The 13,913-nt window shown below is 49.4% G+C and overlaps 1 protein-coding gene across 3 annotated transcripts in view; it reads left to right on the top strand.

Annotated features, from left to right (window-relative positions):
* The window catches only part of GEMIN5 (gem nuclear organelle associated protein 5), a 384,438-nt gene that overhangs the window by 133,383 nt on the left and 237,142 nt on the right, over positions 1-13,913 (top strand). For all 3 annotated transcript variants that reach the window (XM_078653694.1, XM_078653693.1, XM_078653695.1), the window contains one exon: positions 605-690. In XM_078653694.1, the coding sequence (XP_078509820.1) occupies positions 605-690 (86 nt within the window). The remainder of the gene's footprint in view (positions 1-604; positions 691-13,913) is intronic.

Below are 13,913 nucleotides of genomic sequence, written 5' to 3'. Positions count from 1 at the left end.
ACGGCGTCTTGCTGTATGCCTATGTTGTGGAGTCTGTTAAGGATGTTGTGAGAGACTGTCGAATGACGAATATTCACACGTGCTGCTGGACTTTGGATATCTCATTCACATAGTAATTTTAGGTCCGTTTTTGTTTGTTTCTTAGATTTAACAATACTCTAATATTTTTTTTTTTCATTGAAACAAAGAGCTACACGCTTTCTGCTGGTTAGGTGACAGCAAATGGTGGTGACTTTGCCTGGCAATGCTGCAGTAGTGTAACATCACAGGGTTAAGGGAGAGCCAAACTCTTTCATTCAAACATGCTTATATGGTTGAGCACGCAGCTTAAATAGGGCATGGGGAAGTAAAGCAAATCACTGCTATTAATGGTCTTCAGGCAAGGCTTGGAAGGCTTCTTAAGTGGCATCCTCTGGGAGTGCGAACTAAGTACTTCTCTTGGAGTGGCTCCTTCTGCCCGGGACTAGGATTGTCAATGAAATAACAGCTCAAGTGAAGTAGACAAATATGTTTTTTACCAAAACTGAATGACTGACTGTGTGGCTTGTAGGCAGCCTGTTGTCTGCTCTGTCCCAGGACTGAATACAGTGTTTGTTTCTTCCAGCTCTCCTGGCACCCTTTAAGAGAAGGCTGCTTGGCTTTTGGGACTGAGGATGGCAAAGTTGGCATTTATGAAACCTACTCCAACAAGTAAGTATCCTTTCTTTGTAGTACTGAAGCTTGTTGGAAGTTAGTCAAAACAGTAAATTAATGTTGAAAAACTTGTGATCTAAAGTGGGTAACTACACCGCTGGTGGACTTCTCTGTTCAGGAATAAGAAGCACAGAGGCCGTTTTGTTGCCCAGGCCCAGACCATATCCATTTATGAACCATTAAAGTGACTTCTACTTCTACCCAATACAGTTCAGTGGTTTTGTTGACTTATCCCTAAAATATTTTCAGTTTCCTCGCATAATTTATGATTCCCTCAATATACGCCAACGCCCATGTGCTACCTGATTTTCTTCTCCTGTCACTATATCAGATTAATTTGTCATCCATCTGCACTGTCTAACTTTAGACAACTCAATACATTTTCTCTTTATGTTTCATTGAAACTGCACATCTTCAGAAAACCAAGCTCTGTGCCAGTTTGCAAAGCAATGATAATATGCATGCTCATTTGCCATTTCTACAACTCTTCGCACTCTTCACCCCCAAAAAATGAGTGGTCTTCCATCTGTAATAAAATTGAGTAGAAGTCTGCATGGGCTCTTGTTGCTTCACATCCAGATTTTCAAAAATCATGGTTCATTGGCAACCATTGCTACTGAGGATAAACTACGGAGATTCACAATGCCTGTTTAAAAGAAAACAAGATGCACTCTACATGATGCTAGCATGTAGAAATGACACAAAGATGGCAACACAGCATTTGTGGTACTTGGTCATTATTTAAACACACGATCTGTGCTGTTTGGCACAAAGTCTGAGGTCATAGTTGGGCACAGTGGGTTTAGTACTTCTGTTCAGAACCATACTGGTGCTACTGCTACTCTTGCCAGGAATTTAAACAAGTGACTAGTGTGCTTGGAGCAGTTCTTGATGGGGCCTCATGGATGCTACAGTCTGGCCCCTCTTTCGAATTCTGTCTTGGGTATCTTCTTACTACCCTGCCCTCAGTCTCTCTTACATTCTCAAGAATGTATTTGCCCTACGTACACCATTATGTTTTTGCTTGTGTGTATCAGATTTTAACTACTGATAAATGTGATTGCATGGTGTCTTTTGGCTTTGGAATAAGTCTGGGTAATACCAGAAAAGAGACCGCTGCTCGAGATCAAGCCGTACGATTAGTTTTGTAGTTACCATTCTGACACTCCAAGACATGAAGCACTCCGCTCTGCATAATCCATTAATTCATTTGAGAGAATATGAAGTCTGGCAGGCTTGTGTGTGCCTCACAGCAAGCCGATATCACCAAATATGTTTTGGAACTGAAGAGTATTCGATCACTCTGTTCTGTTGTAATCACTGAGAACCTACAGCAAGATATAGTATTCTCCCTAGATCAGAGCTCAGCAGAAGCTGGCCTAGTATTATGAAAACTTAAACATGCTAGCCTCCTTCTGTTTTCGGTCATAAAATACTAGTCTGGTGCACACAATTCCCTTTATCGTGAAAGCTATGTTAAGATTGTGTTTATTCCTCCGTCTGACACAGATGCTTCCCAGTGCCTTTTTTTTTTTGCTGTACCTAAAATTATATTTCTTATAGATACATAGACCAGGCAAGAGTGATCAGAAAATACTGCAAAAATGTGTTTATTCCAAGTGCAACATTCATGCCTTTTGCCCCAAGGCACCGACAATCATCTGTGTCGTAGCTAAAAGTAAAAACTACAGTTATCTGTCGAGGTGGAGGGTTTCCCATCCTTTCCCTTGGTAGATTCCCCTGCTCAGTGAAGCGCAGTGAAACGCACCCAGTGCTCCTTTAGCCAGTGTTAACTTACTGTCTCCTAGCAACTGACCTCTCTGACAGCACTTATCTGAATCATGTATACATTTCGAATGTCACCACTTCTCCCTGATCAGTGTCTACCTGAACCCAGTAGTCACACAAGTCCCTGAACAAAGGAATCTGTGTGTCGCTCGCCTAACTCTTGGAATGGAGATGAAGGAAAAAGTACACAGCCAAGTTTAAACTCCAGTGCAAGACCATTTTCACAAATTTCTGCAAAATATTAGATGAGCCAGCGCTGCATATGCTCAGGAACTAAACCTTGAATCATAAAACACGACGAAATAAGTTTTCAATTATACAAGCACATGCTGACTGGCTCAGAGTCCATAAACTATTCCAGTGAAACTTCACAAGATCTTTGTGCCAACCTTTCCAACTTCTTTGTGGACACAATCAACAACCTAGTCAACACCCTCCCTCAGCTTTCTCCTGAGTCTGCACAAGGAACGGCTAACTCCTGCCTAACTCTCTGTATTTCTTTTTCTCTCATTAACGATGAGCAAATGACGGACCTTGTGGCCTCTGTGTCTTTGTCATCTGGCCTGGACGTATGCCCAGTCCACCAATTAAAAAAGGTCAGTCTGGCCATCACTTCCTACTTTACAGATATCTCCAACATTTGGAAGAAGCCATGATTACTCCTCTCATAAAGAAGCCTTAACTTGACCCTAATATTATGGCTATCATTCCATTTCACTGCTTCCTCTTGTTGTGAAGGTTACGGAAACCTTGGTTAAAAAGCAGCTAGTCTCACATCTTTAAACAAGTCACTGCCAGTATCCAGTGCAGTCAGGTTTTCGTAAGGCCTATTCTACTGAGACCGTGCTGGTATAGACCACTCAAGATATTGGAGACATTCGGGATGGGGGTTGTGTAGGCATGCTGATCCTTCTAGATCTGTCAGCATCATTTGGCATCTCACACTCTCTCCTTCAACAAAGGCTAAAATCTGTAGGTGTTTGAGGCAAAGTGCTGGGCAGGTTTTCTTAATTTTTGTCAGACTGTACCCAAGTGGTCTTCCTCACTAAGTTTAGATCTACTTCCAAAACCATCTTTAAAGGGGTAAGTACTGAGCCCCCCCCCCCCCCCCATCTGCTAGCAATGAAGTATTTTGGTATCATCTATTTGTTTGCTGTGAAATGATCATCAGACTAGCAAAAGGCCCTAAAGAGGCGGACAAAAACTTTTTAAGTTATCTGGAAGAAGTTTCCAATTGGATGACGTTTAATTCTTTGATTCTTAACAAAGACAGAACAGAGACTGTGTTTTTCGGATCCACAAATTCCTGGTCCCTGGAATGGTGGCCAGAGTCCGTTGCTACTGCCCCCTAACTCCAGCCCTAAATTCTATTTGCCCACGCTTGGAACCTGGGAGTCTGGTTTGACACCAACTTGTATTTTAGAGAGTATATTAAAGTCACCTGCTCAACTGGCTTTAAACTTTGGAAAATTGTTAGAACAGTGCTGCCTTTCCTTCCTTCCTCCCTACCAACACAAGAAAGGACTTGGTGCTAGCCCTGATCTTATTCTGACTAGATTATTGAATTCTCCCCATGTGAGGCTGCCTTAGTATCTTTTGCACAACCTACAACTGCTGTAAGTGCAGCTGCTAGAATGTTGCTAGGTTTAAAGAACTCTGCGCCTATATTCAGAAAACCTTTGAGATTGCAGTGGCTCCTGATTTGAAAGTGGCGCCAATATATAGTATATAAAGTACCATGATTTCACAAAGGTACGATGAACCGTAGTACAGGACTGGTTATATTTCCCTATCCCATCCCAAAGGTCTATTGACGGACAAGACAAAACTTTATTATAGATTTGGATGTAATGTGGCATGCTTCATCATTGGACCCCTTATCCCACCCTGGTAATATTGTACTACCACGGCAGACTCAACCTCTACTGTGAGGGAGTTTTTAAGATGTGTTCATGTCTGGATAAGACAGGAATCCAGTTAGATTTAAGAATACCTTCAAGTAACGAGTCACAATTATTCAAATACTTGCAATTCCGACATGCATGGCGGGCACAAAATGTTCAATTGAAGAATATCCCGGAGTATGAACCGTTAGAGGGGCTTCTTCTCCAGGAGCAGATGGTGGGACAAGCAGTTTCCTTCACATACAAAACCCTGACTAACAATATGCTGGGAGACCTGGCCAAGCTCAGGGGTATATGGGAGGCGGAGGTAGGACAGATGGAAGACCTAGATTGGGAAATAGTCTTGATGCATCCGAGGGATGTGGCGATTAAATCAAGATTGCGCCTGATTCAGTTTAATATACTCCACAGAACCTATTATGACAGACGGCGTCTCCTCCGTATGGGGAAAGCAGAGAATTCCCGCTGCCTTAGGTGCCTCCTACAGGAAGGGGACTTCTACCATACCTTGTGGGCTTGTGACAAAATACAAACCTACTGGACACACATTTTTGTGGAATTGGGGGAGGTTCTGGGGGTGCCGCTCCAACAGGACCCCAAGTTGGCATTGTTGGGCATGACCAGCGAGGTGGACCTTCCGCGCCCACTCATTACCTTTCTCGTGCTAGCATTGGTGGTGGCGAAAAGGGACATTGCAAAATACTGGGGGGCGCCGGAGCCGCCCGGCATTGACGAATAGAGGAGGGGGTTGGACCTCTATATGGCAGCCGAAAGAGTGACATACAAGGCAAGGGGATGCCCAAAAAAATTCAGAAAAGTCTGGGCCAAATGGCGTCACTTTCATGGACTAGATGCGGGACTGTGAGGGAGAAGGGATCTGGGGGTGCCGTGGCCATTTAGTTGTTAGAGTGCTGGGTAGGGGGGGAAACGGAGTAATCCCAGGTTAATCAGTCGGGGTGCCCTAGGCACGGCATATACGATGCTTCAAGCGGAGAGGGATTCTTGGACTTTGAGGTGGGTGGGGTGGGGTGTTAGGAGTGTGGCGGCTGCTTCAGATGACTGTATTGTTGAGTTTTTTACGTTCTTCATTGTTATGTATTCAGGAATAATCTTCGAGTAACGAAAAATAGGAAAATGTGATGATTATGTGTGTAAAATGCTTGCTATTAAAGTGGACTTGCCTGGTACTAGGCAGCAGAGGTCGGACGATTTGAATACGGATTGCCGCCCGTCCCCCGGGATGTGGGCTGAATGGCTGTGTGAGATGCTGTTTGGAGACTACCTTTTGATCCCTCATGATAGACACTGTTAAGAGATATATCATTGCATCACAATAAAAAAAAAATTAAAATGTAAAAAAAAAAAAGAATACCTTCAAGTATACTACAAGAGTCCTATTTATTAGGCAGTACCTTTTGGTATCGTTAAAAGGATAACATAAATTATTTGTAGATGCTTAGGGTTACAATGACCCAAACATCTTTTTACTGTACCAACATGTTTCTGCCTTTCCATGTGCCATATACTGGTCAGGGGCATTGTTAGACCTGGCACCTTGGCGTGAGTTTCCCTTCCACTTTTTGCTGTTGTGCCTCAAATGTTTTGCTGGTGTCTGCTACTCAGGGCACTGCGCCACGGCCAACCCGTGCCGCAGTGCAAGTGCTCCCTACTGTAAAGTGTACATGTGATTGATGTCCATGATTGGTTCATTGGATTTACTGTTAGTCCCTAGTAAAGTGCACCAGGAGTGCCAGGGCGTGTGAATGCCAATACTGCTAGTGGGCCTGCAGCGCTGGTTGCGCCACCCACAGAAGCAGCCTTAAAATGTGTCTAGGGTCTGCCATTGCAGAACCTGCGTGCAGTCTGGTACTGTCATGCTGGCTGGGCAAGCGCACACACTTGCCAGCCCCTAAACCTTCCCTTAACTTCATATTAGTCACCCCTATGGTAGGCCTGAGGGCAGGGTGCATTGTAAGTGTAAGGTAGAACATGCCCTGATGTGTGTGACATGTTCTAAATAGTGAATTACTGCCAAATTCGTTTTTCACTATTGTAAGGCTACCTGTTCCCTTCTAGGCCAGATGGGCTGCTGGAATTATTACACTCTATAGTCCCAGCAGGCTCAGGGAACATGGTAGAAATTAATGTTTAGTATGCCTGAACTCAGAATAATAAAATACTTCTTTTAGTAAAGTTTATTTTAATATCCTGTGTTTGCAAATACTACTTTTAGAAAGTTAGCATTTGCTTGCCTAACCATTTCAGCCCGCCTCTGCTTGGATGTGGATCTGACTGTCTGGTGTGTGTGAGTGACAGGGCTGGGAGTTGACAGGTAGTGAATAGCCAGATGACACCTTAGTGGGTGGTGGGAGTTTCCCCTGAATGATGCATCAGGCTGTGCTCTGCCTCCACAATGCTGGCTTCGCCCTCCAGGGGAGCGACTGATGACTCAGCCTGCACCTGGCCCAGGAAGGACCGAAGCTTGTCAACAAAGTGCTCAGGCTACTCCTGTCCTCACAATGCCGGCTCCGCCCCCCTGGGGAGCGGCTGATGTGCCTGCCCTCACACTGAATGCAGAAGCCAGAAGTACCCACAACAAGTGCTCAGAGACTGGAGCAGTTATGCAGAGGCCCCCCTGGCTTGCTAGAACAAAAGAAACTGGGTATAAAAGAAGGAGCCCTGCTCCTTGTAAATTAGATCCTGTTTGTGCTACAGAAGAAACTCTGCCCGAAGAGAAGGACCTGGAAGGACAAGGAGGAGTGCTGTCTCTGGCCTGTGTCTGGTGCCTTGCTGCCAAAGGAGAGGAAAGAAAATACTACAAGAGACTTTTGCTTTATTGAAACTTTGTGCCAAACTCTGCTGAAAGATCTCCAAGGGCTTGCCTGTGAACTTGCCCCCTGACCAGCGCTCCAGGAACAGTGAGCGCTACCCCCTGACCCAGGAACCACTGGAAGACGCTGTTTTCCTTTTGTAAGCCTCCCCAGGAAAAAGCGGAGCGCGCTGTGTCCATCGCGCTCCTCAGCAGCGCTCTGGGAGCTGCCCGCCCTCCAAGCAAAGTGACTGCCGCCTGCCTGGCCAGAAGCATCGTGAAGACCAGCCCAGCTGATCTGAACACCGTGACTGACCCCGAGCTGCAGCTCGCAACGTGAAGAAGGGTGGTGCCCGGTGCCTGCTTGCACCCCTTCGTGTCTGTGTGCCCCTGAACGCGCCGCCGCTGTCCGAGGAACAGCTGTTGCGTGGGGTGCCTGAACGTCGCCTGGACTAACAGAGGCCTGCGCCGAGGATCTCTGCCCTCTACGTGTGCCCCCCTGGTCAGGAAATCTCAAGGCGCTCTGTCCCTGTGGCCCGGCCCGCGCCGCAACGCCAACCTCCGAGCTCGAGCCGAGCCGCCGCTCGCTCCAACCCCGGGAGGAAGACACCGCGACGCGGACCACCGCGCTGACCCGTGGCCGGACTGCCTCGACCCTGTTCATCAAAGACAAAGGTACTGTTGTTGCCCCCGCGGTGCGAGCCTCTGGCCTGTTCGCTCGCACCGCCCTCTGACCTGCCAAGCCCTCGGAGTCGCGTGTGGAGCGCTCCCAGGGCCCCCGCTCTCTCCCCCGCCAGCCGCGCACAGCCGTGCGACTCGCGCAGAGGGGCGGGCTCGAGCCAACCTGCCGCCGCTCCCGCTAGTAGCGTGAGCCCGGGCCGGTCGGGCCCATTCAGTCCTCGGAGGTGCGCCCAGGCCCCAGCAGGCAACTCCGCCTTTGTTTTGATAAAACGTGAACAGAAAGGCCCCCAAAGTAATACCATATTTGGGGGAATTGGAAGCTGATAAAGAACTGTTTTGAAACGCTAAGATTGCCTATTGCTAGAAAGAACTGTGGCAACCCAACTAAGTAAACTGGAACCGCTATTGAAAGTTTGACAACTGTATTTACAAGCCTGCTTGAAATTTATATAAAGAACATATATTTTTACAAAATATAGTTTGGTGTCATTGTGTGGTGGGTTGGTGGTGATGGTGTAATGTTGCAAATGTTTAACCCTACATGCCCCAGAGATTAGCCTAAGACTGCTTAAGCCACACTACCTAGAGGGTAAGCAGAGGTTGTCTTGAAGGTAACCCTCAGCCCTGACGAGGAAGAGAGAGGCCCTGATTGTCGCCAGTGTTGCACTGCGCCAACCAGAGACTCCCCCTTCCTACATTAGACGCAGCGGTGAGGATCGCGAATTTACATTTGCAGTATTTTACCTTAGCTACTGACCATTGCACGGTGATTACAGTCCAGTATCTTAGCCACAGACTTGTTTTTCAATTTTGCTAAAGAAGAAGATCCCTAGTGTTGAAATCATGCCTGGCACAAACAGCATTGATGGGGCGGAATCCATGACCTCTGAGGTGTTGGAGGTAGAATGGGACGCATCAAAGTTGGATGACTACAAGAGGAAAGAATTGTGGAGCTTTATAAAGAAATTCAAGGTTCCACATGCAGGGTGCAAGAACAAGGAGGATTTCCACAGAGCCCTGAAAGCCTGGAGTGAATCAAGGGATGCGCCTGTAGATCTTGTGGTACATGAGCGACCAGACAGCGTCCACAGCTTTGGCAGAGGCCTGTCGCCAGAGGAGCTGGCAGACAGACAGGCAACCAGGGATCATGAGATAACGCTGGCAGAATTGAATTTAAAGGGCCAAATGGAGCTTGAAAGCAAAAGGATGGCTCTGGAAGAGCGAAAACTCCAATTGGAGTATGATGTGAAAATGAGGCAGATGAGTCTAAAAGAGAAAACCTTGGATCATCCTCCCTCTGGTGGCAGCGCAACGCCGGTGCAGGTAGAGTCAAGAGTGCACATCCCCAAAGATGTAGTTAAAGAGTTCTTTAAGGGGGATGACATAGGACAGTGGTTTAGGGCATATGAGGTAGCCATGTTTTCCCACCGGGTCCCTGAGAAGGATTGGGGAGCGGGGTTATGGGGAAGGTTCCTTAGCGAAGGGCGGGACACCCTGCTAGATTTGCCCACTGAAGACCAGAGATCCTATCCCCATATGAAAGAAGCTTTAATGACCAGGTATGGGCTTACCCCTGAAATGTATAGACAGAAGTTTAGGGGGTGTAATAAGCGGCCTGGGAATACGTATGTGGAGTTTGTGACTTTTTTTTGCAGAGCACTGGATGGTTGGGTGAAGGGTAACAAAGTGAATGATTTTCAGGGTCTCTTTGATTTAATTGCATGGGAGCACTTGTCTGAACAATGTTTTCCTGAGTTACGCCAGCACCTGATTGATAGCAAGCTGTCCAACCCGAGGAAGCTTGCTGAGGAGGCGGACCGCTGGCTCAGCACCAGGGTCCACAAGGGTCCAGTGGGAGACTCCGCCAAGGGTGGGCAGGGTCCCCAGCAGAAGAGTGGGGGGGACAAGGGAAAACAGGGTTCCAAAAAGGCCCCCAAAGTAATCCCCAAGGGGACCAGCAGAAAGGTTCTCAGCCTCCCCCACCCCCAAAGCAGAATGGGGCCCCGACAGGTAGACCTGTTCCAAAGGGGCCCTTCAATTGTTACAAATGTGGTGACCCGGGGCACATAGCCAGTGACCCCAAGTGTCGCCTGTTTGGAAAACCCGCACCCACTGGTGCTCCGCCCCGACAAGTGACCAGTGTTCACTTAGGAGAAGAAGTGATGGTCCCGGGGGGTGGAGATCCTGTTCAGATGACCCTAGTCTCACTAGGAGACAGTGAGATGGTCCCTACAAACTACCTGCCCTCTAACACTAAAAAATATGGGCAGGTGGTTACCATCAATGGTAAGAAAGCTGAGGCTCTTAGAGACACAGGAGCCAGTGTGACTGCAGTGAGGCATCACCTGGTGTCTCAAGAGCAGGTTGTACCCCATGCCTATTGTAGGGTTGTCAATGCTGACAACTCTGAGAGCCAATGTCCAATGGCTCAAGTTCCCTTCGAGTGGGGGGGGGTCTCTGGTACTCTGCAGGTCTGTGTGAGGAAAGCCATGCCTGTTGACTGTTTGCTAGGGAACGACTTGGAGGACTCCCCTTGGGAAAAGGTGGAGAAGACGACTCACCTGAAGATGGTGGGTCTACCTGACTGGGCGTGCGTGACCACCCGGTCAATGGCAGCCAGTAGGGGTGATCAAGAGGTCCTGGGGCCTGAAGGAGAGGCCCAGGAACCGGCCTTAGGGAGAAGGCGCAGGGTGCGCGGGAAACCGGCCCCTGAAGTTCCCACGGTCCAGGAGGAAGCAGACCTTGAGGGGGATGCCCTGGAGCCTACTGGGGAACAGATTGCCGAACTGGGGGACCTGCCTGAGCTGACCCATTGGCAGCAAGAAGGAGGCCCCTCCAGGGAGGAATTCTGCAGGGAGCAGAAAGAATGCCCTTCTCTCGTGGGTATGCGGCAGCAGGCTGCAGACCAGGCCAATGGTGTTCAGGCCAAAACACATTATGTGTACTGGGAGAATGACCTCCTGTATTCAGAGCCTAAGGCTGCTGAACCTGGGTCAGCCCGTGTGCTGGTGGTACCCCAGAAGTTCAGAGCCTTCCTACTGGGACTGGCTCATGATGTGCCTTTAGCAGGACATTTGGGGATGGACAAGACCTATGACAGGCTTGTCACCCACTTCTACTGGCCCCAAATGCACAAGAGCTCAGATGCTCATTGTAGGACCTGTCCAACTTGCCAGGCAAGTGGGAAGAGCGGAGGGAAGATCAAGGCTCCCCTCCAACCCTTCCCTGTGGTCAGTACTCCATTCCAACGAGTGGGTATTGACATTGTTGGGCCTCTGGACCCCAAGACAGCCATGGGCAACAGGTTTATCCTGGTCTTGGTGGATCATGCCACCCGGTACCCTGAAGCCATCCCTCTGAGGACAGTGACGGCCCCCGTGGTGGGGCGTGCACTGATGGGAATTTTCTCCAGAGTGGGATTCCCTCTAGAGGTGGTGAGCGACAGGGGGACCAACTTTATATCCAAGTATATGAAGTCCCTTTGGCAAGAGTGTGGTGTAACCTACAAGTTCACCACACCTTACCATCCCCAAGGAAATGGGTTGGTTGAAAGATTCAACCGAACCCTGAAGGGCATGATCATGGGCCTGGAAGGTCCAATGAGGCGTAAGTGGGACGTCCTCTTACCATGCCTGCTCTTTGCATACCGCGAGGTGCCACAGAAGTCTCTAGGGTTCAGCCCCTTTGAGCTGCTGTATGGTCACCCCGTGAGAGGACCACTGAGTTGGTAAAGGAAGGCTGGGAGCAATCTCCCAGGAAACCTCCCCAGAATGTATATAGCTACATGCTGGCCTTCAGAAACCAAACCAGGCGCTTCAGACAACTTGCTGAGGCAAATCTGGAAGCTAGCCAGGAGGAGATGAAGCGGTGGTACGACCAGAATGCCACTCTGGTAGAGCTTCAGCCTGGACAAGAGGTGTATGTCTTGGCCCCAGTGGAACCCTGTGCACTTCAGGATAAGTGGACAGGCCCATTTGAGGTTGTGGAGCGCAAGAGCTCAGTGACATACTTGGTGGACATGAAGACGCCCAGGAATCCTTTACGGGTCCTACATGTCAACCGCCTCAAGCCCCACTTGAAACGGTCCGAAGTGGGCATGCTGTTGGCCACTGATGATGGAATGGAAGAGGAGTCTGAGCCTCTTCCTGACCTCTTGGTGGCCTGTGAGAAAGATGGGTCAGTGGATGGAGTTAACCTCTCACCCACCCTGACCCCTGAGCAACAGGAAGACTGCCGCCAATTGCTGGGGCAGTTTCCAGATCTGTTCTCCCTGGTTCCTAGTGTCACAGATTGGTGCGTCCATGATGTGGACACAGGAGACAGCTTACCTGTGAAGCATAAGGCTTACAGAGTGACTGACAGGGTCAGGGCCTGCATCAAGGAGGAGGTCTCCAAGATGCTTGCTCTTAGGGTGGTTGAGTCTTCCAGCAGTCCTTGGTCCAGCCCCGTGGTCTTGGTCCCAAAGGCTGCTGCGCCGGGAGCCACACCTGAACTCCGGTTCTGTGTGGACTACAGAGGACTCAATTCAGTCACCAAGACTGACGCGCAACCTATCCCCAGAGCTGATGAGCTCATTGATCGGCTAGGGGCTGCCCGGTTCCTCAGCACGTTTGATTTAACGTCTGGGTACTGGCAGATCGCCTTGACCGATGGGGCAAAGGAGAGGTCCGCATTCTCCACACCAGATGGGCATTTCCAGTTCCGGGTTATGCCATTTGGGATGAAGAATGCCCCTGCCACCTTTCAGAGGTTGGTCAACCAGGTGTTGGTTGGGCTGGATGAGTTCAGTGCCGCCTACCTGGATGACATCGCAGTGTTCAGTGGCACCTGGCCAGAACACCTGCGGCACCTCTGGGAAGTGTTGATGGCGCTGCGCAAGGCAGGCCTCACAATCAAGGCAAGCAAGTGCCAGATTGGGCAGGGTTCAGTGGTGTACTTGGGACACCAAGTGGGGAGTGGCAAGGTGGCACCCTTGCAACCCAAAATTGAAACCATCCTGGCTTGGGAACCCCCCAAGACCCAGACTGCAGTGAGAGCCTTCCTGGGGCTCACTGGGTATTACAGGAGGTTTGTCAAGGGCTATGGCACTATTGTGACCCCCTTGACAGAGCTGACTTCTAAGAAGCAGCCCAGGAATGTGATTTGGACTGACACCTGTCAGAAGGCTTTTGACACCCTGAAGACTGCCATGTGCACGGCGCCCGTGCTCCTGGCTCCTGATTTCTCCAAGGAATTCATAGTGCAAACAGACGCTTCAGAGCATGGTGTAGGGGCTGTTCTCTCACAGATGACTGAGGAGGGCTGGGACCAACCCGTAGCCTTCATCAGTAGGAGGTTACTTCCCCGGGAAAGTAGGTGGAGTGCAATAGAGCGAGAAGCATTTGCTGTGGTCTGGGCGCTGAAGAAGCTAAGACCCTACTTGTTTGGGTCTCACTTCCGGGTTCAGACAGACCACAGGCCCCTCAGATGGTTGATGCAAATGAGGGGTGAGAACCCAAAACTGTTGAGGTGGTCCATCTCCCTACAGGGTATGGACTTCACGGTGGAACACCGCCCTGGCACAGATCACGCCAATGCTGATGGTCTGTCCAGATTTTTCCGCCTTAGTGATGTGGAACTCCCTGGGGAAGGGTAGTTCCCCCCACATTTCAGCTGGAGGGGACACGTGTTAGACCTGGCACCTTGGCGTGAGTTTCCCTTCCACTTTTTGCTGTTGTGCCTCAAATGTTTTGCTGGTGTCTGCTACTCAGGGCACTGCGCCACGGCCAACCCGTGCCGCAGTGCAAGTGCTCCCTACTGTAAAGTGTACATGTGATTGATGTCCATGATTGGTTCATTGGATTTACTGTTAGTCCCTAGTAAAGTGCACCAGGAGTGCCAGGGCGTGTGAATGCCAATACTGCTAGTGGGCCTGCAGCGCTGGTTGCGCCACCCACAGAAGCAGCCTTAAAATGTGTCTAGGGTCTGCCATTGCAGAACCTGCGTGCAGTCTGGTACTGTCATGCTGGCTGGGCAAGCGCACACACTTGCCAGCCCCT

Source organism: Lissotriton helveticus, chromosome 7 (assembly GCF_964261635.1).
Source record: "Lissotriton helveticus chromosome 7, aLisHel1.1, whole genome shotgun sequence".
In the NCBI taxonomy this organism is placed as follows: Eukaryota; Metazoa; Chordata; class Amphibia; order Caudata; family Salamandridae; genus Lissotriton; species Lissotriton helveticus.
The sequence above is the reverse complement of the archived record's forward strand: the minus strand, read 5'-3'. Positions and strand labels throughout refer to the sequence as shown.